Below are 27059 nucleotides of genomic sequence, written 5' to 3'. Positions count from 1 at the left end.
CCTCTGGGGGCTGCCAATAGGGCAGACACAGGGGTGGAAGGCTTGTTGATCCCTGGAAGTGGTGGGCTGCGTGTTAAGATGACGCAGTACGCTGACGACACTTCCTTGCTGCTGTGCAAGGACTCGTGCCTGACAAGGTCCCTTGCCATCATTCGGGATTTCACCCGAGCGTCGGGAGCGGTTCTGAACCATGCAAAGTCTTCCGTTAAGTTTTTCAGGAAGATGGCGCGGTAGGACGGATGTGCCCGGGGGGTTATCTCTCTGTGAGGGGGCCCTGAGGATTCTCGGGGTCCATTTTGAGACCTCCGGCTCAGCGACGCTGAACTGGAACATGGGTATCGCAGTGGTACAGAGGAAGCTAGCGATGTGGAAGGCTAGGTCTTTGTCTTTTATGGGCAAGGTCCTGGTCCTAAAGGTGGATGTGTTGTCATCTATTTTGTACTTGGCGTACATCTACCCATTGCCGGCTTGTCTGAGGAGGCCTCTAGTTAGGCTTGTGTTTCAGTTCATGTGGGGTGGCAGGTACGAGTGGGTCGCCAGGGCACGCATGCTCTGTCCCATCGGGGAGGGAGGTAGGGGGGTACCACATCTCCCCCTCAAGCTGGATGCAAGTTTTGTTTCTTTCTTGTTAACGGAGCTTGCTCATCCAGTGATACACCCGTCCGGTTACCTCCTGCGGGTGTTCTTCTCGTATCAGGCGAGAAGCGTAATGGTGTGGTCTAACACGGGTCCTCGGGCGGAACAGCTGCCGTGGCACTTTGGCCATGCGGCCAAGTGGCTGCGTGCGCACCCTGAGGTTGAAGTTGCCCGAGTAGGTTTAGATCACAGGCACCTGTAGGAGGAGGTCAGACAGGCAGGGAGTCCGGCGCCTGTAGTGGGCATCTCTGCAGTGGTCTGGGAGGGAGTGCAGGCGCGGGGCCTGGACAACAGGCTCAATGACCTGAATTGGTTGAGCCTCCATAAGTGCTTGCCGGTACGTTCCATCATGTACCGGCATAGTTTGGCGCAATCCCCCACCTGTCCAAGATCCTCTTGTGGCAGGGAGGAGACTGTGCGCCATGCCTTTTGGGACTGTGCCTTTGCAGGAGTAGTATGGGCTAGGGCACGGGTGTTGTTAGGTTTGGTAAGAGGGGATTTTGTATTGACGTTCTCCAGGGTAGAGAGAGGTGTAGGGAGAGCGAGAGGGACGGATAGGGACAGGTTTCTGCTCTGGCTTCTCATGAGTCTCTTTAAACGGGAGCTGTGGGAAGCCAGGCAGAACATGGTGAAGACAGGGAGAGATTGGGGGGTGGAAGGGATAGTGAGGAGGGTGGAAGGAGATTTGAGGGGGAGAATGAAGAGGAAGGAGAGGAAGTGGGGGCAGCATGCTGCCCGGGAGAGGTGGAAGGGGGGTTTAGGGCTGGGTGTCATTTAGATTTGTAAGGGGATAGATTAGGGACGGGGAGATAGGGAAAGGTAGTTTGTAGGATGACGGGGAGGGAAGATGCTCCCCTGAGATTTTGTTTGGGGTTTTTGTTTCGTTAAATTAAAATACCATTATTGGAGTATGAATGAAAATTATGAGTTGTAAAGAATGAATGGTATTGAACGTAATAAATTATATTTAAAAAAAATTTTTAAAAATGTGTTAATTGTAGGGATGCCCATGGAGCTGGGGATAAGAAATATCCCATGCGAGAGAGGCAGGTTGAGGTTTCCAAGGTTAGAGTAATGCAGAAGTTGTCATATGCTGAGGCAATGAAGAAAGTAGAGGAAGATGGGTCAAGGGGGAGGAATCCTGAGAGGGGTGTGAGTAGTAGATCTGTACCAGTACAGAGGGATAGGCCGGCAAGTGACAAGTTTAAGTCAAATTAGATTTTTAGCATTTTATAGCAATGGTTGTTAACGTTACTGCAGGGATGGAACGTGAGTCGCAGAAAATTGAGGTGGTGGCAGCTGCATATTCTACAGAGTATGGGTGCAGAATTGCTTTAAAGGCATTGCATGGTCAATCTGATGTCTGAATTGGCCGTGCAGTATTTACAGTGCGAGACTTGACATCAGAAGAGTTACAGGGTGTGTTACGTGACGGTGTCACATCCTTTCAAGTTGTTGGCATGAGGTAGGACTAAATAGTGGAGTATGGTGTGTTTTTAAATTTTATGTTTTTATTTTTTTAAATGTGTGAGTGTAGTGTTCGATGGTAGGGTATTTGGTTTTTTTCAAGCAAAGCATAAGGGAGTTGTACTCCAGTCTAGTAGGTGGCGGTAATGCAACAAATATTGGATGCCAACCGCCGTTAAACCTCATCGAAGAAGAAGTCCTCTGGTCGCCATATTGGGCTGCAGCTAACCGTACTTGGTTGAGGCGGGGAAAGTCCTTCTCCTTTGGTTCAGGAACATATATTTCCCATGAAATACAATGTGCTTGACTTGGATAGGAGCTAGCCAGCTCTATTTGCCAACTATCGAACGTTAACCAGTATATTTTAATCTAAAGATGAACACTTTCGTGTTTCTCTGGTCATAAGAATGCTACTATTAGCTACGTTGATGACTGCCACTTGGAATTAAGCTGTTCATTTTGATAGAATTCGTCCAGTCTGGTAAGTAAACTCCTTTTGGAGAGCTGGCTAGCTGTTGTTTACATTGAATAATGCAATGTCCATGTAATGTTAACGTTAAGATAACCCAAATCGATGGCAAGGCTACAGTTATTAGCTGACAAAGTTAATTTATTTACCAGAAACAAAATCAATGACATTTGTGCCAGCTTAGTTGGTCAAGGGGTATTTGACTGACACGTCACCCATGTGGTTCAGGCTATTATTGTTAGCTACCTAAAGTGGCTTTGATTAGGTTGTCTTTTACAGATTTGTTATCCGTTTTGCACCCAATGTCAACATCATCTTGTCTTGACTATGTTGAAAGCACACTAATGTTGACCTTTCTATTTTCTCAGCTCTGAATCTCAGAACTTGTGCTCAGAAACTCAGGATCCTACGGTCGGTCACCTTACCTTCCCTGTCACTTCCCAGGCCAATGCTCCTTTATTGATCCCTCAACTTCTCCAAGCCATGTCTGTGTACTTGGAAACCAAAGTTGCCACCACACCTCTCCCCCTCCCCACCCACTTCTCCAAGGCTGAGCAGTCCTTCTCCCTTAAGAAACGCCGCCTCCCCTTCTCTTCATCCTCCACCTCATCTCTCTCGACTCCCGCCCATATCTCGCACTCACTACCCCCGCGCCCCCCGTCCAAGGGCTGCCCCCCTCTGAGCCGGGTCTTCCCCCAGCGCCCCCCGTCCCCCTGGTCTCCCCTCTCCCACTCCCTCATCAAATCTCCCCCTCCGCTGTCGCTGTACGACCCCGGCAGACAGCAGTCCTACTTCAACCAGTGCTTCACCAACCTGGGCCTGCTGGGGAGAGGGTCCTTCGGTGAGGTGTACAAGGTGAGTGGGAACTGTCCAAAACGGATGCACGGGAAATTCAAATATCATAGATAAAATAAAATGTATCATGTCAATCAACATCTTTAATGTGGAGAGCCTAAATAACACAAGAACAAGATCTCAGAGCTCCACTTGACCGCTTCCCAGGTGCTGAGCCACCAGGACGGGCACCACTACGCTGTCAAGCGTTCAGTCCAGCGCTTCAGGGGCAACAGTGAGCGCAACAGGAGCATGCGGGAGGCCCAGAACCACGAGCGCCTGTGCCCCCACCCACACATCCTGGGCTTTGTGGCAGCCTGGGAGGAGGGGTGCCGCTTGTACATCCAGATGGAGCTGTGCTGCACCAGCCTGCTGCTGCACGCCGAGGCCCAACATTCCAGCCCAGGTCAGTCAATAAAAATTGGAAAGGTGCACTGTGTGACACATCATATGTTGCATACTACTGTTCCATGGATGTGATTTGTGAATGGCAGTGAAATTAAATGTAGTTAATGTGAGTTTCTTTGTATTTGTTTATAGTTCTTGTTACCTATTTCTATGACATTTGGGGTGTGATGATTTCTGTTGATACACTTTGTCTGACCGCCACTGATACACAATACGGCTGTGCTAACAATACCTGAGGAATATAACCCTGTGTGTCCATAATGACAAATTTTTCTCCCATTACTCTACAGATGAGCCTGCAGCGTGGGCATACTTGTGCGACCTCCTTTCGGCGCTGCACCACCTTCATGCCCGTGACTTCGCCCACCTGGACCTCAAGCCGGCCAACGTGTTCCTGACGCGCTCTGGCCGCCTCAAACTAGGAGACTTTGGGCTGGCCCTGGAGCTCAGAGGGGAGGGAGTCGCCGCTGGCCTGCCGGAGGGGAAGGGGAGGGAGAAGGAGGATATCCAGGAGGGTGATCCCCGATACATGGCCCCAGAGCTGCTGAGGGGCGAGTATGGTCCTGCTGCTGATGTTTTCAGGTGATGATGCCGGTGCTCCCTATACTCCTTAATAATGGAGGAAGTGATTCCCCTTTATGATGTGAAGTGCTTTGAGCACCTGGTGGGGAAAAAAACATGATTTATATCTAATCAATTAGTAATAATGAGACTTTCCTGTTTTTCTCAGTCTTGGCGTGTCCATCTTGGAGCTGGCTTGCAATATGGAGGTGCCAAAAGGGGGAGAGGGATGGCAGCAGCTCAGACAAGGCCGTCTACCTGCAGAGTTTACCAATGGTAATGGCAGGTTGTTGTTTTTTTGTACAATATATTTATGGGCTTTTTTTTTTTTTTTTACAATTTAACAATCTTCTAAATATGACACAGATAATGCGTAATGGCAGCTTTTACACATCTGGGACCGTATCCACAAAGCATCTCAGAGAAGGTACTTGGAATCCTGTTAACCTGTTTTTAAGACAAAAAAACTCAACTCGGAGTAGGTTTTAGGATGATGTTCAGACACTGCTCAAACTCTGAGCCAAGAGTAAAACTCCTCATAAAAGTTTCTCAGGTGCTAATCACGACAGTTTGAGGTACCGCAAAGGAAAGATGCTGATGACTCTCATTGATATTCTAACAAATGATGGGAATTACCCACTTGCGGTAAGGCATCGCCAGCTGAGAACACGTTTCGGACAACCACGTTGAATGTAACTGTACATCAAATGTTGCAATGATAAAACGCAGTGAAATTAACCTGCACACTGTCATGTCCTTCCATGTGTTTGTCTAATATTGAAAAGCAATCGGGAGCATCAGTGTAAGGGAATAATTTTTTTCATATGGTTTGCACCTGGCAAATTTGTCTCGAGTCTGGACATTCACATTTTATGCCTATTAGGGTCATCCTTTTTATCTTAAATTTTCTGTTTCCCGTTATTGTCTGTATACTTCCAGGCCTGTCAGTGGAGCTGCAGACTGTGCTGCGGATGATGCTGGCCCCGGAGCTGTCTGTGAGGGCCACCGTGCCCGAGCTCCTCACCCTGCCAGTGGTCAGGAGACACAGGTGGAGGCGCCATGTCTCCCTCTTCCTCCGCGAAACCCTGCTCACACTAGTCGCCTTCTGCCAGGTTGGTAAACCCAGCCGCCATAACTTTCCGCCTCCCTCTAAACTGCGATTTAACTATTTTAATAATACATTTTGTTCAAACTCAACTGCTAACCAGCATAAGAAAATATATTCTAAAGTAGCTATGATACACATGTTGGATACAGGGATGCAAACTAGTCACCTTTTGGCAAAATTTGCCGTTTTGAATCCAAAATAGGTGACCTACATGATTCGTGTAGATCCATTGAGAAAATTTTGGTTGGGGGGTGGCTTTGGATCATTACTGGCTGTAAGCGAACGAGTGATGTGCTTTTGGAGCAGTAGTGGCTGTATCCAAGGCTCAGCTAATTGTTCACATAACAACATAATGCAGCACGTGACTGAAGAGAGAAGGAACAACCAATTTGCTAGTTACAGCATCAGCGTGCGCTCTGGAAAGACAGCAGAGAGTAGAAACGCAGTTTGCCGGTTACAAGAGGTAGGTGAGAAGATTAACCACGGGGACAGGTGTGAGAAGATGATGGAGCGTACTTGAAAAACAACTGGCATTTGGAAAGTTTGAGGTGAGGGAGAAAGTGTGGTGGAACAGGTATTGTTAGCATTGTTAAGTATCTTGCTAGCTGGATCAAATTCTCCATTAGCTAGCCAGAGAAATGTTGAGCAACATTAGCCAACTTAACTGATCAAATTGAGTTTATGGTGTGAAAATTAGTTGGTTAATGAAGTCAGACAGCTAACGTTGTCTAGCTAATGTTACAACATCAGATGAGCTAACGTTAGTAACCTAACCAATTCGCTATAGTATTAACTGGTATTTGACTCCTTTCCGTTCCTCAATTTATAACGCTTTAGTTGCTTACTAGGACCCTGGCAATCTGTGAAATTTTAATTAACTACTAGCTGTGAAATAGTGTTTTCCATCTACAGTATGTGGTTAATTTTCAGAATGAGAGAATTAGTTGAAAATGAGGCATTGCTTGTTAAACAAGTGGATTCAGGGATCAGGTGTAGCTGAAGCTGGGCCTGGCTTAAGCTGGATGCCACTCTGGAGGTGAAAGGAACACCACACACTTTCCCTCTTTCTCACTTTTTCAATACAGTGGATTAAAAGGGGTATGCTAGGTGTACTCTCTGCTTGAAAGATATCAATTATGCCAACAAAGGGTATCATGCTCTGCTGGCACATTGTAGAACACATGTCCACAGGCAGGAAGTGTATAATGTAGTAATGTGCGGTGTAGTCCAAAAATATTGCTTTTGTTGTTGAACTTGACAGTATCACTTGTGTGTGAGTGAGGGGGATTATGTTTATTTTACTCAGTGAACATTATTTTTGCACATGTAGCCTTGTGCACTTGATCGATATCTTCTATAGTGGCCACTATAATAGAGCAAAAAGAGTGCCAGTTAGAATGAAACTATTTCTACTTTTAAGATGTTTTTCCCCAAGTGCAATGTTCTATTATAAAGGCTGTCATGGCTAACTGCAATATTGGTGTATTTTTCTTCTTCTCAAGACTTCAGTGTCGTTTGCTGTAAAGTCTAGGCATAAAATAGCATTGGATTGCTTGTTTAATTTTTTTAGATGAGTTAGGTTCACATTAACCCCTTTTTATTTTACACACAGACTGATCATGTAAATCATATTATTTGTTGTTTAATTAACCTGCATTTCACGCTAAGCAGGGAATTTATTTTTTCACAAAATAAGTGTCTCCTTTTTGGGACCTCACCAGTTTGCATCCCTGTGGATAGACTCTCAATGTTGTTCAAGATGGACCTGTTTGATTTGTACTTCTATTCAAATAAACTTGTGTATCTTCTACCTTTCTCTCTTAGTCTATTTTATACTCTGGTTGGGGGCTCTTCTCCTCTCTCAACCTCCCGTTCCTTCCACGCTGGACGCCCCCTTCACCGTGCACCCCTCCAAAGGAGAGTTCGGAGCTGGAGTTCATGCTGCCCCCCAGTGCCATGATGCACACTGACTCAGGCATCCTCGAGGACGTGGTGTTTCTGCCCGACGCCCTGGGCCCGGAGCACTCCCCCACCTTCACTCACAGGTAAATGACAAACTCTGAACTGACACGAGACCAGATAACATCCAAATGAGAGTGAGCATTTGAGATATTGATTGGGAGGGAGTTCTCCATTTAATGCAACCTCATTGTCCCTTTTTCTGCATATTCATATACACTGAGTGTACAAAACATTAGGACACCTGCTTTTTCCATGAGACTGACCAAGTGAAAGCTATGATCCCTTATTGTTAAATACTCTTCAATTGGTGTAGATGAAGGGGTTAAAAAGTATTTTTGAGACATTGATGTATGTTTGCCATTCAGAGTGTGAATGGGCAAGACAAAATATTTTACTGTCTTTGAACGGGGTATGGTAGTAGATGCAATGCGCACCGGTTTGCGTCTGTCAAGAACCACAACACTGCTGGACCTTAGAGTTCCACTTCTTTCAGCAAAAAAACAAGAAACTGCGATTGCAGTGGGCTAAGGAATGAAAACAGTAGCCCCTGGAGAATTGGAAAAACATTGCCTGGTCGGAATCTGGGTTCCTGCTGATGGGTGGACTAGGGTATGGAGAAAAGCATTTACTCAAGTGGTTATCAACATTGCAGGCTGGTGATGTGGGATGTTTTCATGGCACACTTTGGGCCCCTTGATGAAAGTGGAGCAACGTTTGAATGCCACAGGATATCTGAACATCATTGCTAATCAGGTGCATCCCTTCATGGCTGTAGTGTATCCATCTGCAACTCAGTTTTTTTCATCAGGATTATGCCACAAGGCTAGGATTGTCCAGGAATGGTTCCATGAACATGTCTGTGAATTCAGCTTACTGCATTGGCCTGCCCAGTCACAAGATCTCAATCCAGTCGAGCATCTGTGGGATGAGATGGAACGAGCTATTTAGAGTAGTGATCCACTACCAGCCAACTTGACACAACTGTGGGATGCATTGGAGTCAACATTGGCTAGCATCCGTGGGGAACGCTTTCGACACCATTTTAGAATCCATGCCCAATGAAGTGAGGCTGTTCTGAGGCAAAAGTGGGTGCAAGTCAATATTAGGAAGGAGTTCCTAATGTTTTGTACACTCTGACTACTTTACTGTCGCTGGATAATGTACAGTACCAGTCAAAAGTTTGGACACCTGTTCATTCAATGGTTTTTCTTTATTTTTTATTATTTTCTATGTTGTAGAATAATAGTGAAGACATCAATATGACCCCATAGACACTGTATATTCGATAGGCAATGACTTGTAAAAACTACAAACCTCAGATTTCCCACTTCCTGGTTGGATTTTCTTCTCAGGTTTTTGCCTGCCATATGAGTTCTGTTATACTCAGACATCATTCAAACAGTTTTAGAAACTTCAGTGTTTTCTATCCAAATCTACTAATTATATGCATATTCTAGCTTTTGGGCCTGAGTAGCAGGCAGTTTACTCTGGGCACCTTATTATCCAAGCTACTCAATACTGCCCCCCCCCAGTCCCAAAAGTTAGGAACAAATTCTTATTTACAATGACGGCCTACCAAAGGGGGGGCTGAAAATATATATATATATTTTTTTTATACATCACGACAAGAGACAGCACTACATAAAGAGAGACCTAAGACACAACAGCATGGCAGCAACACAACATGGCAGCAGCACAAACATTATTGGGCACAGACAACAGCACAAATGGCAAGACGGTAGACACAACAATACATCACGCGACGCAGCCACAACTGTCAGTAAGAGTGTCCATGATTGAGTCTTTGAAGAGATTGAGATAAAACGGTCCAGTTTGAGTGTTTGTTGCAGCTCGTTCCAGTCGCTAGCTGAAGCAAACTGAATAGAGGAGTGACCCAGGGATGTGTGCTTTGGGGACCTTTAACAGAATGTGACTGGCAGAACGGGTGTTGTATGTGGAGGATGAGGGCTGCAGTAGATATCTCAGATAGGGCAGAGTTAGGCCTAAGAGGGTTTTTATAAATAAGCATCAACCAGTGGGTCTTGCAACGGGTATACAGAGATGACCAGTTTACTGAGTAGTATAGAGTGCCGTGATCTGTCCTGTAAGGAGCATTGGTGGCAAATCTGATGGCCGAATGGTAAAGAACATCTAGCCACTCGAGAGCACCCTTACCTGCCCATCTATACATTTAGTCTCTGTAGTCTAGCATGGGTAGGATGGTCATCTGAATCGGGGTTAGTTTGTCAGCTGGTGGAAGGGGCCAGAAGAGAACTTAGGGCATTTAGAGTACAGGCCGGTGTTGGTGGTGGCTGATAACACCCAGACACAGTCAACAAATAGTTATTTGAACGTTTTTAATGTGTAAAACCAGCAAATCAAATTGTTTAGGGACAGACTTGGTGGAGACAACCGAGCACTGAAGGTGCGTTTCAATTAACAGAGGTTTTAACTTAAGGCACACCTAACTACCCATCCCGGATCCGGGAGCGTTGTCATCGACTGACACTAATTAGCATAATGCAACGGACATAAATATTACTAGAAAATATTCATGAAGTCACAAGTGAAATATATTGAAACACAGCTTAGCCTTTTAATAATCACCCTGTCATCTCAGATTTTGAAAATATGCTTTACAGCCAAAGCAAGACAAGCAATTGTGTAAGTTCATTGATAGCCTAGCATAGCATTATGCCTAGCTAGCAGCAGGCAACCTGGTCACGAAAATCAGAAAAGCAATCAAATTAAATCGTTTACCTTTGAGCTTCGGATGTTTCCACTCACAAGACTCCCAGTTAGATAGCAAATGTACCTTTTTTCCAAAAATATTATTTTTGTAGCCGAAATAACTCCCGTTTAGTTCTTCACGTTTGGCTGAGAATTCGACCGGAAATTGCGGTCACGACAACGCCGAAAAATATTCAAAATTAGCTCCATAATATCGACAGAAACATGGCAAACGTTTTTTATAATCAATCCTCAAGGTGTTTTTCAAATATCTATTCGATAATATATCAACCGGGACAGGTGGCTTCTTAGTAGGAAAGAGAGAAACAATGGCCGCCTTTGTCTATTATGCACAAATCACTCAGAGCCCTCAGCTGGCCACTTACACAATGTTGTCCACGCTAATTTTTCAAAATAAAAGCCTGAAACTGTCTAGTGGCTGTAGACACATTAGGGAAGCCATAGAAAAAGGAATCTGGTTGATATCCCTTTCAATGGGCAATAGGGATGCATAGGAACACAGGGGTTTCAAAATAAGAGTCACTTCCTGATTGGATTTTTCTCAGGCTTTTGCCTGCAATATCAGTTCTGTTATACTCACAGACAATATTTTTACAGTTTTGGAAACTTTAGTGTTTTCTACCCTAAGCTGTCAATTATATGCATATTCTAGCATCTGGTCCTGAGAAATAGCCCGTTTACTTTGGGAACGTTATTTTTCCAAAAATGAAAATATTGCCCCCTAGTTTCAAGAGGTTGAGAAAAGTGCAAGGGTGGCAATATATTTGTCCGCAACTGTACCTGTTAAGCTAAAAGAGTCAACAATAAAAATATATTGAAGGAAAAAGGAAACCGCACACTGCTCTTGATAGTATCACCGATCTTTAATAAGCTTACGTATCGGCCACATGGCCTTCGTCAGAGCTTTTGGGATTTTTTGAAAGTTGCACCATTATGTGGACCTGGCTCCACCCACATCCGTTCTACACATCGAAGGGGGTTGGAGGCAAAGGAAAAATAAATAAGTGCTACCAAATATAACAATATACATTTCATAAATATTACAAAAGTGTATAAATAAGGCGTATTAAACACGTCTGTAAAATCTCAATGAGGATTTCATTAGTCATAGGGTACATCATACGAAAAACGTCAGAATAATCTACAAGAGACACATATTTCATGTTCAAATTCACAACATAACATACATAGGCATAATAAAAATATATTAAAATAAAATGCAATGTTAGCACTGCTGCTGAAAAAGTATGGTGAGATCAATCTTTTGTCCATCCTTTCAGCCACAGTTACTCAATAGAAAAAGGCTTAACTTATATTTCACTTATTATTGCCCTTTGACATTCTCACAATTTTCTCATTCAACAGAATCAAATCCCGGCTATCGATGGGAAGCACCTCCACCCCTCTGCCGAACTCACCTCCAGTATTCCATCAACTCAGTCCTGCCCACACCCCTACACACTCTGGTCACATCCACACACCTTCACGTAGCCTCAACCTCGCACACACACCCTCCAGCATCCACTCAGACAGATCCCGCCACACAATGACAGCACTCACAGGGTCCCCTAAAGGCACAAGCTCTCACGGACTCAGCCAGATAGACCGGTCCATGGACGCACACAATCAGCACAACACATCTACACACACTTCCCAATGGCCCGTCCGGAACTGGGTCCGCTCAGAGCCCCTCCCTCGACCCAGCTTTGAACCAAAGAACCTGCTCAGTCTGTTTGATGAGACGACTTCTACGTTGGAAGGACAACCCTGAGAACGAGACTGTAAATTGTGTTGAATGACGACGTACTAACTCCGGCTTTACATTGTAATAGATGGAGAACCACTGGGACTGAATTGCCATGTGTATTATATAGTTCTCGGTTTCTGTTTTAAAATGCCTGTTTCAAACAATTGTTTTGCTTCAAATGTGTCAATTTTGTTCCCCTTTTATGAGTTAACAAGTTCTTACTTCAATTTGTAATTGATTGCATTAAAAGAATGGGTCAAGTGATATACAGTATTCCGTTATGAACTTTTCATGTCTTTGTATATTCACAACTATTTTGGTGATGGCAAGAAAATGTTTAATAGCTCATATTTACTGCTATAATCCATGACTCAAAGCCAATTAAAGAGATGTTGGAAGCTTATCCTGTCTTCATACTCAATTGATTACATGTGATCCATAGATGGATCATCCCAAAGATTGACTGAAAATAATATAATTGCAATTCACACACATCTAGACATAAGGTTAGTGTTCCCACATGGCCATATCTCCATATTACAGCACTGGTTTACGGAAGACAAAGGCGGGCCACCTGTGCTAATTAGCATGCTCTGAACACATGCGTGTAAGCTTAACCCTTGTGTGGTGTTTTTGTTATTCACCCAATGAACGTGGGTCTGATGGACCTACAGCATTATTGGGTTTTTAAAACAGTACCGCTGTAACAATTTACGTAAAAATACTTCATGTTGACATATCAATTACAAGAGCTATAGACAGCGTACATGGTTAATATTTGCCATTTACCTCTGCTAGATTACATTTATCATTGAAAGCACTTTTATTTTTTAGAGAATGCGATTTTTGTAAACCAATCAATTTAAATTAAGACATGGGTGGAATTATTGTTTATCTTGAACAAATATAAATGAAACAAGGTTTTCATCACTATTGCTTTGAACTGAACAAATTGGAAGGACAAATTTTACATACAGTATTTAATGGAAACGATAAATGAGCCCCGTTGAACACAAATTAAGGCTGGCCTACAAACCACATGAGGAACTGTATTTCTTGCACTTGATGCATGTGTACTGTGTCTTCCTGTCCTTGGGTCGACACACATCGCAGTGCTTCTTGTTGCTTCCGGCTGCAATCTTGAATGATGAAAACACTTTATTCAGGAATTTGTCTAACAACTCACTCACTCACGTAAAATAGTTACAGCAGACCCAGGTAGGAGAGTCAGATACACACACATGCGAAAACATCACTCACACTTACTTGTTGGTTCTGTGGGTCGGACGGTTTAATCGATTTGTAACAGGGAACAACAGTCGAGCTTATTATATGGCCGACTGACCTTCAGTTAGGCCTGCGCAATATAGGCCTATGCAATAATAAATGCATCTTCATATGGGATTTTATTATAGGCATAATAGGATAGGAGTAGCTATAGATTGAAGTTATAGGGCTATGTATACCATGCTATTATGCTTATTACCTTACCTACATTCTTTCTGTAGGCTACCTCTGTATCATTGACATCCAAAAATTTTTTGCGCATGGAGACAGCAGGTGTGTTTTTCTGCATGGGTTCTGTTGGCTACTATATATTTTTGGCTGCATATATTTTCAGAAGGTGAATGCCAAATCATGGCACAGCTGCTCTATTTGGATAGGGCGGTGAGAAATGCAGTGCATCGTTGTCTTGCTTATCAGAAACATGCTGTGCCGGACACCATGGCATTCCAGGTGCGGTTATGGCCTTTAGGCCATAATTGGTATTGGGGTTGAATTGCCACATCAAACGTTTAGAATGTTTAAATAGTATATGATATTATCAATGCTCCAATATTGATATAACATAGTTGTATAAACATTTACGTACATACACTTGTTTTCACACCATGAAGCTAAATACACCCCTAGAAAACATAGTGTAACAAGCCAAGTCTGGTCATGGAATCCCCCCCCCAATTTTTTGTTTTAGTTTTTTGTCTTTGGGATGAATCAGACATATTTGTTCAATACCCTACCCCTGGTGGACATGGAGTGCTCAGTAGTGTCCCCCACAGGTGCAATTTCTCCAAACGTTGATGATTTGTAAATCAACAATAGATGAACATATCCAAACATTATTTGACATGAAGTTCCGTAAGGGATCCTTTTCAAATAATGTCGGACCCACATTCCAAGCTTGAATATCAAGGACTGAAAAACACATTTCAAAAAGTGCACAACTTCAAACATTGAATTGGCATATGGTGATGCAGTACAACTTTATTGAGTTATTAATGAATGTACATATCATTTTACATGTCAATTAGAATGAAATTGGTGAAGATATAATTGACATTCCTAACCCTAGGATTAGGTGGAAAATACAAAATACGCCATATTTGTAGTTCACAACTTCTGGTTTAGGGAACAAATTGTACGTCTTTTTTTGTTTTTAAATAGGCTATATTATTATTTTTTTTTTTTTAACTAATATTGCATAAGCAAACGTATCAAAAAGTATAATACAAATTTGACAGGAAACATATGATACCTACAGGAAGTATCAATGTCAGGTCCCGCGACATAACCGTTCCGGAAGCACCACTGTGGACCACAGCCACAAAGTCATAAACCCAGCCGATTTCTACAATGTATCTTTTTAAAATGTGATTTTTAATCTAACCCTAACCTTAACCACACTTCTAACCTCATGCTTAACTATAATCTTAAATTAGGATCACATTTTTGTTTTCATAAATTTTTACAATGTATATATATATACTGAGCAAAAATATAAACATAACATGTAAAGTGTTGGTCCTGGTCCCATGCTTCATGAGCTGAAATGAAAGATGTTGCATACGCACAAAAAGCTAATTTCACTCAAATTTTGGGGAAAAATGTGTTTATCTTCCTGTTAGTGAGCATTTCTCCTTTTTCCTAGATAATCCATCTAAATGACAGGTGTGGCATATCAAGAAGCTGATTAAACAGCATGATCAATACACAGGTGCACCTTGTGTTGTGGACAATAAGTCCACTCTAAAATGTGCAGTTTTGTCACACAACACAATGCCACAGATTCATCAAGTTTTGAGGGAGAGTGTAATTGGCATGCTGACTGCAGGCATGTCCAGAACTGTTCCAGTGAATTGAATGTTCATTTCTCTACCATAAGTGTTGTTTTAGAGAATTGGGCAGTACGTTCAACTGGCCTCACACCCGCAGACCCCGTGTAACCACGCCAGCCCAGGACCTCCACATTCGGCTTTTTCACCATCGTCTGAGACCAGCCACCTGGACAGCTGATGAAACTGTGGGTCTGCAAAAACTGTCAGAAACCATCTCAGGGAAGCTCATCTGTGTGCTTGTTGTCCTCATCAGGGTCTTGACCTGACTGCAGTTTGGCGTCGTAACCATCTTCAATGGACAAATGCTCACCTTCGATGACCACTGGCAAGACAGAGAAGTGTGCTCTTCACGGATGAATCCTGTACCGGACACATGGGATAGATGTTGGCTGCGTTTCCTTTACTCTGCGGTCCAACTCATCCCAAACCATCTCAATTGGTTTGAGGTCGGGTGATTGTGATGGCCAGGTCATCTGATGCAGCACTCCATTTCCTTGGTCAAATAGCCCTTACACAGCCTGGAGGTGTATTTTGGGTCCTGTTGAAAAACAAATTATAGTCTCACATTTAGCGCAAACCAGATGGGATGGCGTATCGCTGCAGAATGCTGTGGTAGCCATGCTGGTTAAGTGTGCCTTGAATTATAAATAAATCACAGACGGTGTCACCAGCAAAGCACCCCCACACCATCACACCTCCTCTTCCATGATTCAGGTGGGAACCACACATGCGGAGATTATCCATTTACTTACTCTGTGTCTCACAAAGACACAGCGGTTGGAACCAACAATCTGAAATTTGGACTCATCAGACAAAAGGAAAGATTTCCACTGGTCTAATATCCATCGCTCGTGTTTCTTGGCCCAAGCAAGTCTCTTCTTGTTATTGGTGTCCTTTAGTAGTTGTTTTTTTGTTGCAGCAATTCGACCATGAAGGCCTGATTCACGCAAGTCTCCTCTGAACAGTTGATGTTGAGATGTGTCTGTTACTCTGTGAAGCATTTATTTGGGCTGCAATTTCTGAGGTTGGTAATTCTAATAAACTTATCCTCTGCAGCAGAGATAACTCTGGGTCTTCCTTTTCCTCATGAGAGCCAGTTTCATCATAGCGCTTGAGGGTTTTGCGACTGCACTTGAAGAAGCTTTCAAAGTGTCTTAAAGTAATGATGGACTGTCGTTTCTCTTTGCTTATTTGAGCTGTTCTTGCCATAATATGGACTTGGTCTTTTACCAAATAGGGCTATCTTCTGTATACCACCTGTTAAAAAGAAAATTGCTATTGCAACCTCTTTGATTGCAAAGATTGATTGAGACCAAAAGCTCCAGAGAAGTTTCAAGTGTTTATTACCAAGGATGCTGTGAGCTGAGTGCATACATTTAGAAAGTTCACAACACATCTTGTACTCTTCCCTCCTTTTGGTCACCACACTCTTGTAGGTGTCACTTCCCCAGCTATACATTTTATGACCCCAATGAGTTTCCCATATCTCCCCTGTGGAATGTCCATGGTCCTCTCTTTGTTTAGCTAGATGTTTAAAAAATTAATAAAAAAATCACCTTTATTTTATTTAACCAGGTAAGCTAGTTGAGAACAAGTTCTCATTTACAACGTTAGAATCACACCCCGTCCATCTTCACTGTCCTGGGCCTGACCCTGCTCTCTGATCCTAGGCAATTTTCTCTTATCTGATTAGGTCAACCTTTCCAAATTAGCATACACACAGTTTCATGGCCTAAACTCCATTAATACTCACAGTAATCATTCACCAATCAGGATACAAACAAACCACAGTTTAACTTGAAACATGTTACATTTTAACAGAATCCATCACACACTTACCTTGTCACAACACAATTGATTGGCTGAAACGCATTAAGAAATTCCACAAATGAACTTTTAACAAGGCACACCTGTTAATTGAAATGCATTCCAGGTGACTACCTCATGAAGCTGGTTGAGAGAATGCCAAGTGTGTGCAAAGCTGTCATCAAGGCACAGGGTGGCTACTTTGAAGGATCTCAAACAAAATATATCTTGATTTGTTTAAAAAAAAAATGGTTACTACATGATTCCATATGTGTTATTGAATAGTTTTGATGTCTTCACTATTATTCTACAATGTAGAAAATAGTACAAATAAAGAAATACCCTGGATTGAGTAGGTGTGTCCAAACTTTTGACTGGTTCTCTATATAGCCACATATGACACAGCCACAATGTCAAAATTAGCTATATTGTCAAAGACAACACAGAGATATCTGTTCGAAGTCCCTGTTTAACATTCTCCCTCTTCTATCATTCTCTCTCTCCCTTTATATGTCAGAGAGTTGGTTGTTGTTTTGATCATAGCCTGTAAAATGTACAATTTATTTCCTCTAATTGAAATTGTAATAATAATACACGCAATTGCAAGCTGTCATGGAAATTCAGTACTGAGAGAGATTTGGTCATTTCTTCAAACAATCATCTTTATTTAATATCGATTAATTATTGCAATAATGAGGCTGGTCGAGAACGTAGTAGCACTATGCAAATCAGAAGCCAAATGAACGGCTCTTTCACGTTAGAAAATATCCGTTCAAATAGAGGCGTTCGTTCGCGAACGACCCATCACTACTATGTGCGTCTCACCTGAGAAGTACGTGATCTTGACGCGCCAGCCTCTGTTGAAGACCATTGTCCAGCCAAAGAACTACATGTACTTTTGTTTTTAAGTGTCTTTGAGCTTATCTGTATAATGAAAGGCGCTATATAAAATAAATATAATATTAATATGCAAGGACGAACACCGAGCGCACAAATAGTTGTGTTCTGTGTGCAATTGTGCAACAAAAGAATAGGAAATTACCGAAAATGCGCTATGATTTCGATGCAAAAAGTCCTAACTTCTTATTATTAAAACTAAGAAAATAATATGCAACTTTTACAAGTTTTGAAAAACACAGAGTTCATATTCATAACATTATATACGTAATGTTGTTGAAATTTAGCAGTTTTGTTTCCTGTGTCACGGAACAACACATTTTTGGTGGTTGGCCCTTTGACTACTATTGCGGCCTGCTCTAAATCTCCAACTCAGTAGGTGGCAGTAAAACATTGGCTTTTTGCTACAATGTAGCAGCATAAAGACGATTGGCGTCAAGGCAGCAACATTAAGACTTCCAGTTTTCAAATTTAAAAAAAAAAGTCTGTGGTTATACGATATTTGATCAAAAACGAGGTCTGATGGGCTTAAGTTGCGAAGTTATTTTGCTTGGCTAATCATTTGGACCGACGTCCAATATGGTGACGGGGATTCCCCCAAGGTCATAAAGTGAGGGTAAGTGGAGGAGGGTGTGTCCTTTTTTTGGAACGCAGATACAATATGGTATTATTTCTTGGATGACTGTGGTATAAATACCCAGCAGCCCTTTCTACTCCACCCATTACGTGGGCCCAAAGCAATACACTTTAGGCCTGTAAATTGCATAGTGGCTTATAGAGAAAAAACTATTCTATGTGCCAATGTAATGTAAAAGTTGGGTTTGGAATACTCAGTAGGGTCTGTAGAATGTATACAGTACCATTAAAATGTTTTGACACACCTACTCATTCAAGGGTTTTTCTTAATTTTAGCTATTGTCTATATTGTAGAATAATAGTAAAGACATCAAAACTTTGAAATAACACTAGGGATGCACGATATATCAGTAAGCATATCGGAATCGGATGATATTAGCTAAAGATGCTAACATCGGCATCAGCCCGATGTCTAGATTAATGCCGATGTGCAAAACCAATGTCAAAGCTGACGTGCATACCTATATAATGTAGGTAGATAACGTAATGACGTCACGAAAAATACAGTGGTACAGAGAACAAAATCAGAAAAATACTAAGCGCACACTTCCAACAACTAAATAAGTTCAGGTCGAGCATTCATTTGAAAGAGTAAGACAATTTCAGGCAGACAACTCAAAGGTGAAATCCCTTAACGCCAAGATAATGGAATTCATTGCCCTTGGCAGTCAACAGTTCTCTGTCATGGATGATGTTAGCTTTCACCGTTTGGTCGAGCACCCCGAGCACCGGTACACACTACCAAGTAGGCGCTATTTTTCAGATGTTGCCCTACCGGAGTTACACAGTATTGTTGAAACGCACATCCCTGAGCTACTTGCTATGGGCGTCACTGCTATTAGATTCACGACTGACATTTGGACCAGCGATGTCAGCCCCATGAGCATGCAGAGTCTGACAGCACAGTGGGTCGACGAGGATTTCGTACTGAGGAAAGCCGTATTGCATGCTTAATAATGTGCTGGTTCTCATACCGCTGCTGCCATTTCAATGGCATTTGAGAACATGTTTGAAACTTGGAAACATGAATATACTCCTAGCTCCATTCGAACAACTGACTTGAGAAATAAGATAATCAACTGCATCTGCAGCAGACGTGATACCTTCTGTCGTAGCATTGAAACGCCTGCACAACAAAACTGCCGACACAGACCGTGGGGTTAAAGCAAAAGTACTCTACAAGGGCAGTGAACAAGTGATTCGGAGGCATTCTTTCTGAGCTTCTTTACAGTGTCACTGTGCTAGGTACAAGGACCGCTACTTCGATGCAGACAAACAGGGTTTACGTGAAATGTTACAGACACAGCTGGATAAGATGGAAACGGACACAGTGACAGTGCGCAGCGAGGAAGAGAGGCCACTGACAGACAGAGCTGAAACTTCACTGCTTGACATATATGATGAAATCCTCGTTGAGACTGAACAAATTAACAACAAAACAGCAAAGCAAGTATGTGAAAGAAATAGCTTTTGATTATGTTTTACTGTTAATGGGGACATACACTACCGTTCAAAAGTTTGGGGTCACTTAGAAATGTCCTTGTTTTAGAAAGAAAAGCAAAATGTTTTGTCCATTAAAATACCATTAAATTGATCAGAAATACAGTGTAGACGTTGTTAATGTTGTAAATGACTTTTGTAGCTGGAAACGGCAGATTTTTTTATGGAATATCAACATAGGTGTACAGAGGCCCATTATCAGCAACCATCACTCCTGTGTTCCAATGGCACGTTTTGTTAGCTAATCCAAGTTTATAATTTTAAAAGGCTAATTGATCATTAGAAAATCCTTTTGCAATTATGTTAGCACAGCTGAAAACTTTAGTTCTGATTAAATAAGCAAATAAAACTGGCCTTCTTTAAACTAGTTGAGTATCTGAAGCATCAGCATTTGTGGGTTCCATTACAGGCTCAAAATGGCCAGAAACAAAGACTTTCTTCTGAAATTTGTCAGTCTATTCTTGTTCTGAGAAATGAAAACTATTCAGTGCGAGATATTGCCAAGAAACTGAAGATGTCGTACAACGATGTGTACTACTCCCTTCACAAAACAGCTTAAACTCTCACTAGCCAGAATAGAAAGAGTGGGAGGCCCCGGTGCACAACTGAGCAAGAGGACAAGTACATTAGAGTGTCTAGTTTGAGAAAGACACCTCACAAGTCCTCAACTGGAAGATTAATTAAATAGTACCCACAAAACACCAGTCTCAAAGTCAATAGTGAAGAGGCGACTCCGGGATGCTGGCCTTCTAGGCAGAGTTGCAAATAAAATGCCATATCTCAGTCTGGCCAATAAAAAGAAAAGATTAAGATGGGCAAAAGAACACAGACACTGGACAGAGGACCTCTGCCTAGAGGACAGATTTCCACCGGTCTAATGTCCATTGCTTGTGTTTCTTGGCTCAAGAAAGTCTCTTGTTATTGGTGTCTATTAGTAGTGGTTTCTTTGCAGCAATGCGACCACGAAGGCCTGATTCACGCTGTCTCCTCTGAACAGTTGATGTTGACATGTGTCTGTTACTTGAACACTGTGAAACATTTATTTGGGCTGCAATCGGAGATGCAGTTTAACTCTAATGAACGTATCCTCTGCAGCAGAGGTAACTCTGGGTCTTCCTTTGCTGTGGCGGTCCTCATGAGAGCCAGTTTTATCATATCGCTTGATAGTTTTTGCGACTGCACGTGAAGAAAATGTCAAAGTTCTTGAAATGTTCCGTATTGACTGACCTTCATGTCACTGTCATTTCTCTTTGCTTATTTGAGCTGTTCTTGCCAAAATATGGACTTGGTCCCCTACCCCTACCTTGTCACAACACAATTGTTTGACTCAAACGCATTAAGAAAGGAAAGACATTTCACAAATGAACTTTTAACCTTTTCACATGTGAGTTCCAAATATTTCTAACGGTCGCCCCAGCGTGAGTTGTTTTATGCACGTGATGTCAGAATGCACTCACTTTTCCAAAATGTGATTATTACGCAACAGGAGATTAACACGCACCACCTGCTAATTATCTACAGGCTATGTTTCAACTTGCCAATTTCTAATCATTTTCTATCAAGTTGTATTTTCTAACAACAGTTTGAATTGAGGTGTGTTCCACCTCCTCATTAATTCATATAGAAGTAGTCCATTTCAGCGCTGCGGACAATTTATGTTTGAAGCTTTACGGAGATGGGTAAACCTCTCTCTTCCAGGAGAAGCCACCACACTTCACTCATGTTTGCGCAGATCAAGTATGCAAATATTTGCTCAGTCTTGCACGAATTGGAAAATGTTCTTGCTGGTGCTCACTTTGCCTTCCTTGTTGTTTTACTACACATAATAACTTTGGACATGTGTACGTTCCTATCAAAGTAAGTTCCTTATTTTCTGTATATCATGTTGTCGTTTCTACTGTAGGCGCATACAGTATGCATGTATGTATGTATGTGTAACAGTATAACTTTAGACTCCGCACACATCAACAACAGTCACCCACGAAGCATCGTTACCTATCGCTCCACAAAAGCCGCGGCCCTTGCAGAGCAAGGGGAACTACTACTTCAAGGTCTCAGAGCAAGTGACGTCACCGATTGAAACGCTATTTAGCGCGCACCGCTAACTAAGCTAGCCGTTTCACATCCGTTACATATGTATGTATGTATGTATGTATGTATGTATGTATGGAGAATAATGTATTACAGTTTTATTCACATGTTTTCAATTACTGATGACAAATAATGCATTCCGATTATTGCATATATTGTAATGGACACCAATGATGTGTGTAAAATACTTTTTTGAAGGTTGTACTGATTATATTGAGCTAAGCTATTTGCCAGCTATGTGTGGTGCCATGTTTGTTGATATTATACATGTATTCTGGGTGTTACGTAATATGCCAGACCAAAGATGTTATAATGAGGTGAAGGAATGGTTCACTCATTTTCGGGTAAACTTCGGAAGTGAATGAAGGGAAGTGGATGATCGTATATGACACACCCCCTTCAACATGCATACTACAACCAGACCAAACTCATCTTGTCTCCTCTTATTATCTTTGGTTGATGCGACAAAAACAAGCATGGCGGTGCGCACAAACTACCCATCACCTGATTACTTTCGATTTCTAGAAAGTGTTTTACTCAATTATTTCGATCAATGGTGAGCTCACCCGTGATGTCATTAATTATAAATAGCAATTGCTATTAGATCATTCATATTGTAGTTTCTATCAGCTGAGAGTTATAAAAATATGACCGCTTGTGTTATGTCAATCTTTCCTCAGTTAGTGCTAGGACAAATATAGCCTACATTACTCGGGTTTGGATGATTGTGTTATGCTGTAGCTACTGCTGTGAATGTGTAAACATTGCATCCAAAAATAAACTGCTCACATTCTGGACATAACTTTGTAAGGACTGTGTTTGTGCAAAATGTGTGGCCAGCGCAAATGCTGATTGTGGCGTCATTCGAAACTGGACGTTCTAAATACGCATTCTAATCACACTGATTTGGTCATACTCTACAGGGAACACTGTAGAATGAACACACTTGTGTGTTGGTACCTGTGAAAAGGTTAACAAGGCACACCTGTTAATTGACATGCATTCCAGGTGACTACCTCATGAAGCTGGTTGAGAGAATGCTAAGAGTGTGCAAAGCTGTCATCAAGGCAAAGGGTGGCTCCTTTGAAGAATCTCAAAATATATTTTGATTTCTTTAACACTTTTTTTGGTTACTGCATGATTCCATATGTGTTATGTCATAGTTTTGAAGTCTTCACTATTCTACAATGTAGAAATTAGTACAAATAAAGAAAAACCCAGGAAGGAGTAGCTGTGTCCAGTCTTTTGACTGGTACTGTATATTGTATTATTTTATGAGGCTCTGAATAATACAGAGTGTTGTTGGCCTTTTACTCCACCCATTCCATTCGTCACAATGTGAATCACTATATGGAATACATATTGGCTTATAGAGCGAAAACTATTCTGGGTGCCACAGTAAAAGCATTGTAAGGAATACTCAGTAGCAGTGGAGGGTGCTCAGGGGAGGACGGCTCATAATAATGTCTGTAACGGAGCGAATGGAATGTCATCAAACAAATGGAAATCAAGTGTTTGCTGTATTTTATACTATTCCGCTCCAGCCATTACCACGAGCCTGTCCTCCGCAATTAAAGTGCCACCAACCTCCTGTGCTCAGTAGGGTCTGTAGAATGTACAGTGCCTTGCGAAAGTATTCGGCCCCCTTGAACTTTGCGACCTTTTGCCACATTTCAGGCTTCAAACATAAAGATATAAAACTGTATTTGTTTGTTGTTGTTAACAATAACATTTGTGGAGTGGTTGAAAAACGAGTTTCAATATCTCCAACATAAGCATATGTAAACTTTCGACTTCAACTGTATATTCGCATTTTCATACTTCATATCCACATTTTTTATTTATCCGTTATTTTACCAGGTAAGTTGACCGAGAACACATTCTCATTTGCAGCAACGACCTGGGGAATAGTTACAGGGGAGAGGAGGGGGATGAATGAGCCAATTGTAAACTGGGGATTATTAGGTGACCGTGATGGCCAGATTGGGAATTTAGCCAGGACACCGGGGTTAACACCCCTACTCTTACGACAAGTGCCATGGGATCTTTAATGACCACAGAGAGTCAGGACACCCGTTTAACGTCCCATCCGAAAGACAGCACCCTACACAGGGCAATCACTGCCCTGGGGCATTGGGATATTTTTTAGACCAGAGGAAAGAGTGCCTCCTACTGGCCCTCCAACACCACTTCCAGCAGCATCTGGTCTCCCATCCAGGGACTGAGCTTCAGAAGCAAGCCAGAAGTGGTATGCAGGGTGGTATCTATAACTATCTATAGTATCTATAACTAACATCATTGAGTTACACAATCAAATTGTAGACACTTTTTTAGGATGATTAAGGTGTTAAGAGTAAACATGATAATATTAGGTACCATTGACTTGCATTAGATGTGCTAAAAAGTTAGCATTTGAGACAGTTGACAACAAAACCAAAGCATGATTTCTGTCATACATTGTCCATATACTGCTTACAGGTTAAGGAAACAAACATCATTTTGAAATTTGGTGGAACTGTCCCTTTAACATTGAGGGAGGTGTCACGGCTATCACCTACAGTGCCTTGCGAAAGTATTCGGCCCCCTTGAACTTTGCGACCTTTTGCCACATTTCAGGCTTCAAACATAAAGATATAAAACTGTATTTTTTTGTGAAGAATCAACAACAAGTGGGACACAATCATGAAGTGGAACGACATTTATTGGATATTTCAAACTTTTTTAACAAATCAAAAACTGAAAAATTGGGCGTGCAAAATTATTCAGCCCCTTTACTTTCAGTGCAGCAAACTCTCTCCAGAAGTTCAGTGAGGATCTCTGAATGATCCAATGTGGACCTAAATGACTAATGATGATAAATACAATCCACCTGTGTGTAATCAAGTCTCCGTATAAATGCACCTGCATTGTGAAGAAGTTTAAAGCCGGATTTGGATACAAAAGGATTTCCCAAGCTTTAAACATCCCAAGGAGCACTGTGCAAGCGATAATATTGAAATGGAAGGAGTATCAGACCACTGCAAATCTACCAAGACCTGGCCGTCCCTCTAAACTTTCAGCTCATACAAGGAGAAGACTGATCAGAGATGCAGCCAAGAGGCCCATGATCACTCTGGATGAACTGCAGAGATCTACAGCTGAGGTGGGAGACTCTGTCCATAGGACAACAATCAGTCGTATATTGCACAAATCTGGCCTTTATGGAAGAGTGGCAAGAAGAAAGCCATTTCTTAAAGATATCCATAAAAAGTGTCGTTTAAAGTTTGCCACAAGCCACCTGGGAGACACACCAAACATGTGGAAGAAGGTGCTCTGGTCAGATGAAACCAAAATTGAACTTTTTGGCAACAATGCAAAACGTTATGTTTGGCGTAAAAGCAACACAGCTGAACACACCATCCCCACTGTCAAACATGGTGGTGGCAGCATCATGGTTTGGGCCTGCTTTTCTTCAGCAGGGACAGGGAAGATGGTTAAAATTGATGGGAAGATGGATGGAGCCAAATACAGGACCATTCTGGAAGAAAACCTGATGGAGTCTGCAAAAGACCTGAGACTGGGACGGAGATTTGTCTTCCAACAAGACAATAATCCAAAACATAAAGCAAAATCTACAATGGAATGGTTCAAAAATAAACATATCCAGGTGTTAGAATGGCCTAGTCAGTCCAGACCTGAATCCAATCGAGAATCTGTGGAAAGAACTGAAAACTGCTGTTCACAAATGCTCTCCATCCAACCTCACTGAGCTCGAGCTGTTTTGCAAGGAGGAATGGGAAAAAATGTCAGTCTCTCGATGTGCAAAACTGATAAAGACATACCCCAAGCGACTTACAGCTGTAATCGCAGCAAAAGGTGGCGCTACAAAGTATTAACTTAAGGGGGCTGAATAATTTTGCACGCCCAATTTTTCAGTTTTTGATTTGTTAAAAAAGTTTGAAATATCCAAAAAATGTCGTTCCACTTCATGATTGTGTCCCACTTGTTGTTGATTCTTCACAAAAAAATACAGTTTTATATCTTTATGTTTGAAGCCTGAAATGTGGCAAAAGGTCGCAAAGTTCAAGGGGGCCGAATACTTTCGCAAGGCACTGTATATATGGTGTCATTTCATGTGGCTCTGAATAATACAGAGTGTTGCTGGCCTTTTACTCCGCCCATTCCACAATGCATATCAATCTATATGGAATACATTTTTGCTTATAGACCATTTATTTGACCATCAAACATGTTTTAAACCCACATTTAATGCAAATGTCACTTAAATATAAAAAAAAATGTAACCATTTTTTATGTTTAGACTGCCTTTACCATCAGTCCTATTAGCCAACGTACAATCATTGGATAACAAAATAGACGAACTACGATCACGTATATATCTTACTACTGTTTTTAAAGTCCCGTTGGTATCTTAAGTTTCACCGAGTCGTGGCTGAACGATGACATGAATAGCATACAGCTGGCGGGTTTTACACTGCATCGGCAAGATAGAACAGCTGCCTCCGGTAAGACAAGAGGTGGCGGTCTGTTTAAATTTGTAAACAACAGCTGGTGCACGACATCTAATAGTAAGAAGGTCTCGACGTTTTGCTCGCCTGAGGTTGAGTATCTCATGATAAGCTGTAGAACACTATTTACCAAGAGAGTTTTCATCTATATTCTTCATTGCTGTCTATTTACCACCACAAACTGATGCTGGCACTAAGACCGCACTCAATGAGCTGAATACGGCCATCAGCAAACAAGAAAACGCTCATCCAGATGCGGCACTCCTAGTGGCCGGGGACTTTAATGCAGGGAAACTTAAATCCGTTTTACGTAATTTCTACCAGCATGGTCAATGTGCAACCAGAGGGAAAGAAAATCTAGACCATCCTTTACTCCACACACAGAGATGTGTACTAAGCTCTCGCTTGCCCTCCATTTGGCAAATCTGACCATAATTATATCCTCCTCATTCCTGCTTACAAGCAAAAACTAAAGCAGGAAGCACCAGTGACTCGGTCAATAAAGAAGTAATCAGATTACTTAGATGATAAGCTACAGGACTGTTTTTTAGCACAGACTGGA

General features: G+C 42.0%; 1 protein-coding gene across 1 annotated transcript; it reads left to right on the top strand.

The window, feature by feature from the left end:
• The first annotated feature begins 1799 nt into the window (after nt 1–1799).
• pkmyt1 (protein kinase, membrane associated tyrosine/threonine 1) lies at nt 1800–12346 on the top strand. Its single transcript, XM_021565465.2, has 8 exons — nt 1800–2584; nt 2941–3427; nt 3575–3812; nt 4105–4396; nt 4545–4651; nt 5315–5487; nt 7308–7528; nt 11562–12346. Exons 2-8 carry the CDS (start codon nt 3056–3058, stop codon nt 11965–11967), a joined length of 1809 nt encoding a protein of 602 aa, XP_021421140.2. The 5' UTR covers nt 1800–2584; nt 2941–3055; the 3' UTR covers nt 11968–12346.
• The last annotated feature ends 14713 nt before the right edge of the window (nt 12347–27059 follow it).

The sequence above is a fragment of the Oncorhynchus mykiss genome, chromosome 16 (assembly GCF_013265735.2).
Source record: "Oncorhynchus mykiss isolate Arlee chromosome 16, USDA_OmykA_1.1, whole genome shotgun sequence".
Classification (NCBI taxonomy): Eukaryota; Metazoa; Chordata; class Actinopteri; order Salmoniformes; family Salmonidae; genus Oncorhynchus; species Oncorhynchus mykiss.
This window is presented reverse-complemented; position numbering and strand designations above follow the sequence as displayed.

Coding starts and splice junctions, on each gene's coding strand:
- pkmyt1 (XM_021565465.2), top strand. CDS start 3,056: ATGTCTGTGTACTTGGAAACCAAAGTTGCCACCACACCTCTCCCCCTC. Junction 4,397..4,544: donor CCTGCTGCTGATGTTTTCAG/GTGATGATGCCG, acceptor TGTTTTTCTCAG/TCTTGGCGTGTCCATCTTGG. Junction 7,529..11,561: donor TCCCCCACCTTCACTCACAG/GTAAATGACAAA, acceptor CTCATTCAACAG/AATCAAATCCCGGCTATCGA.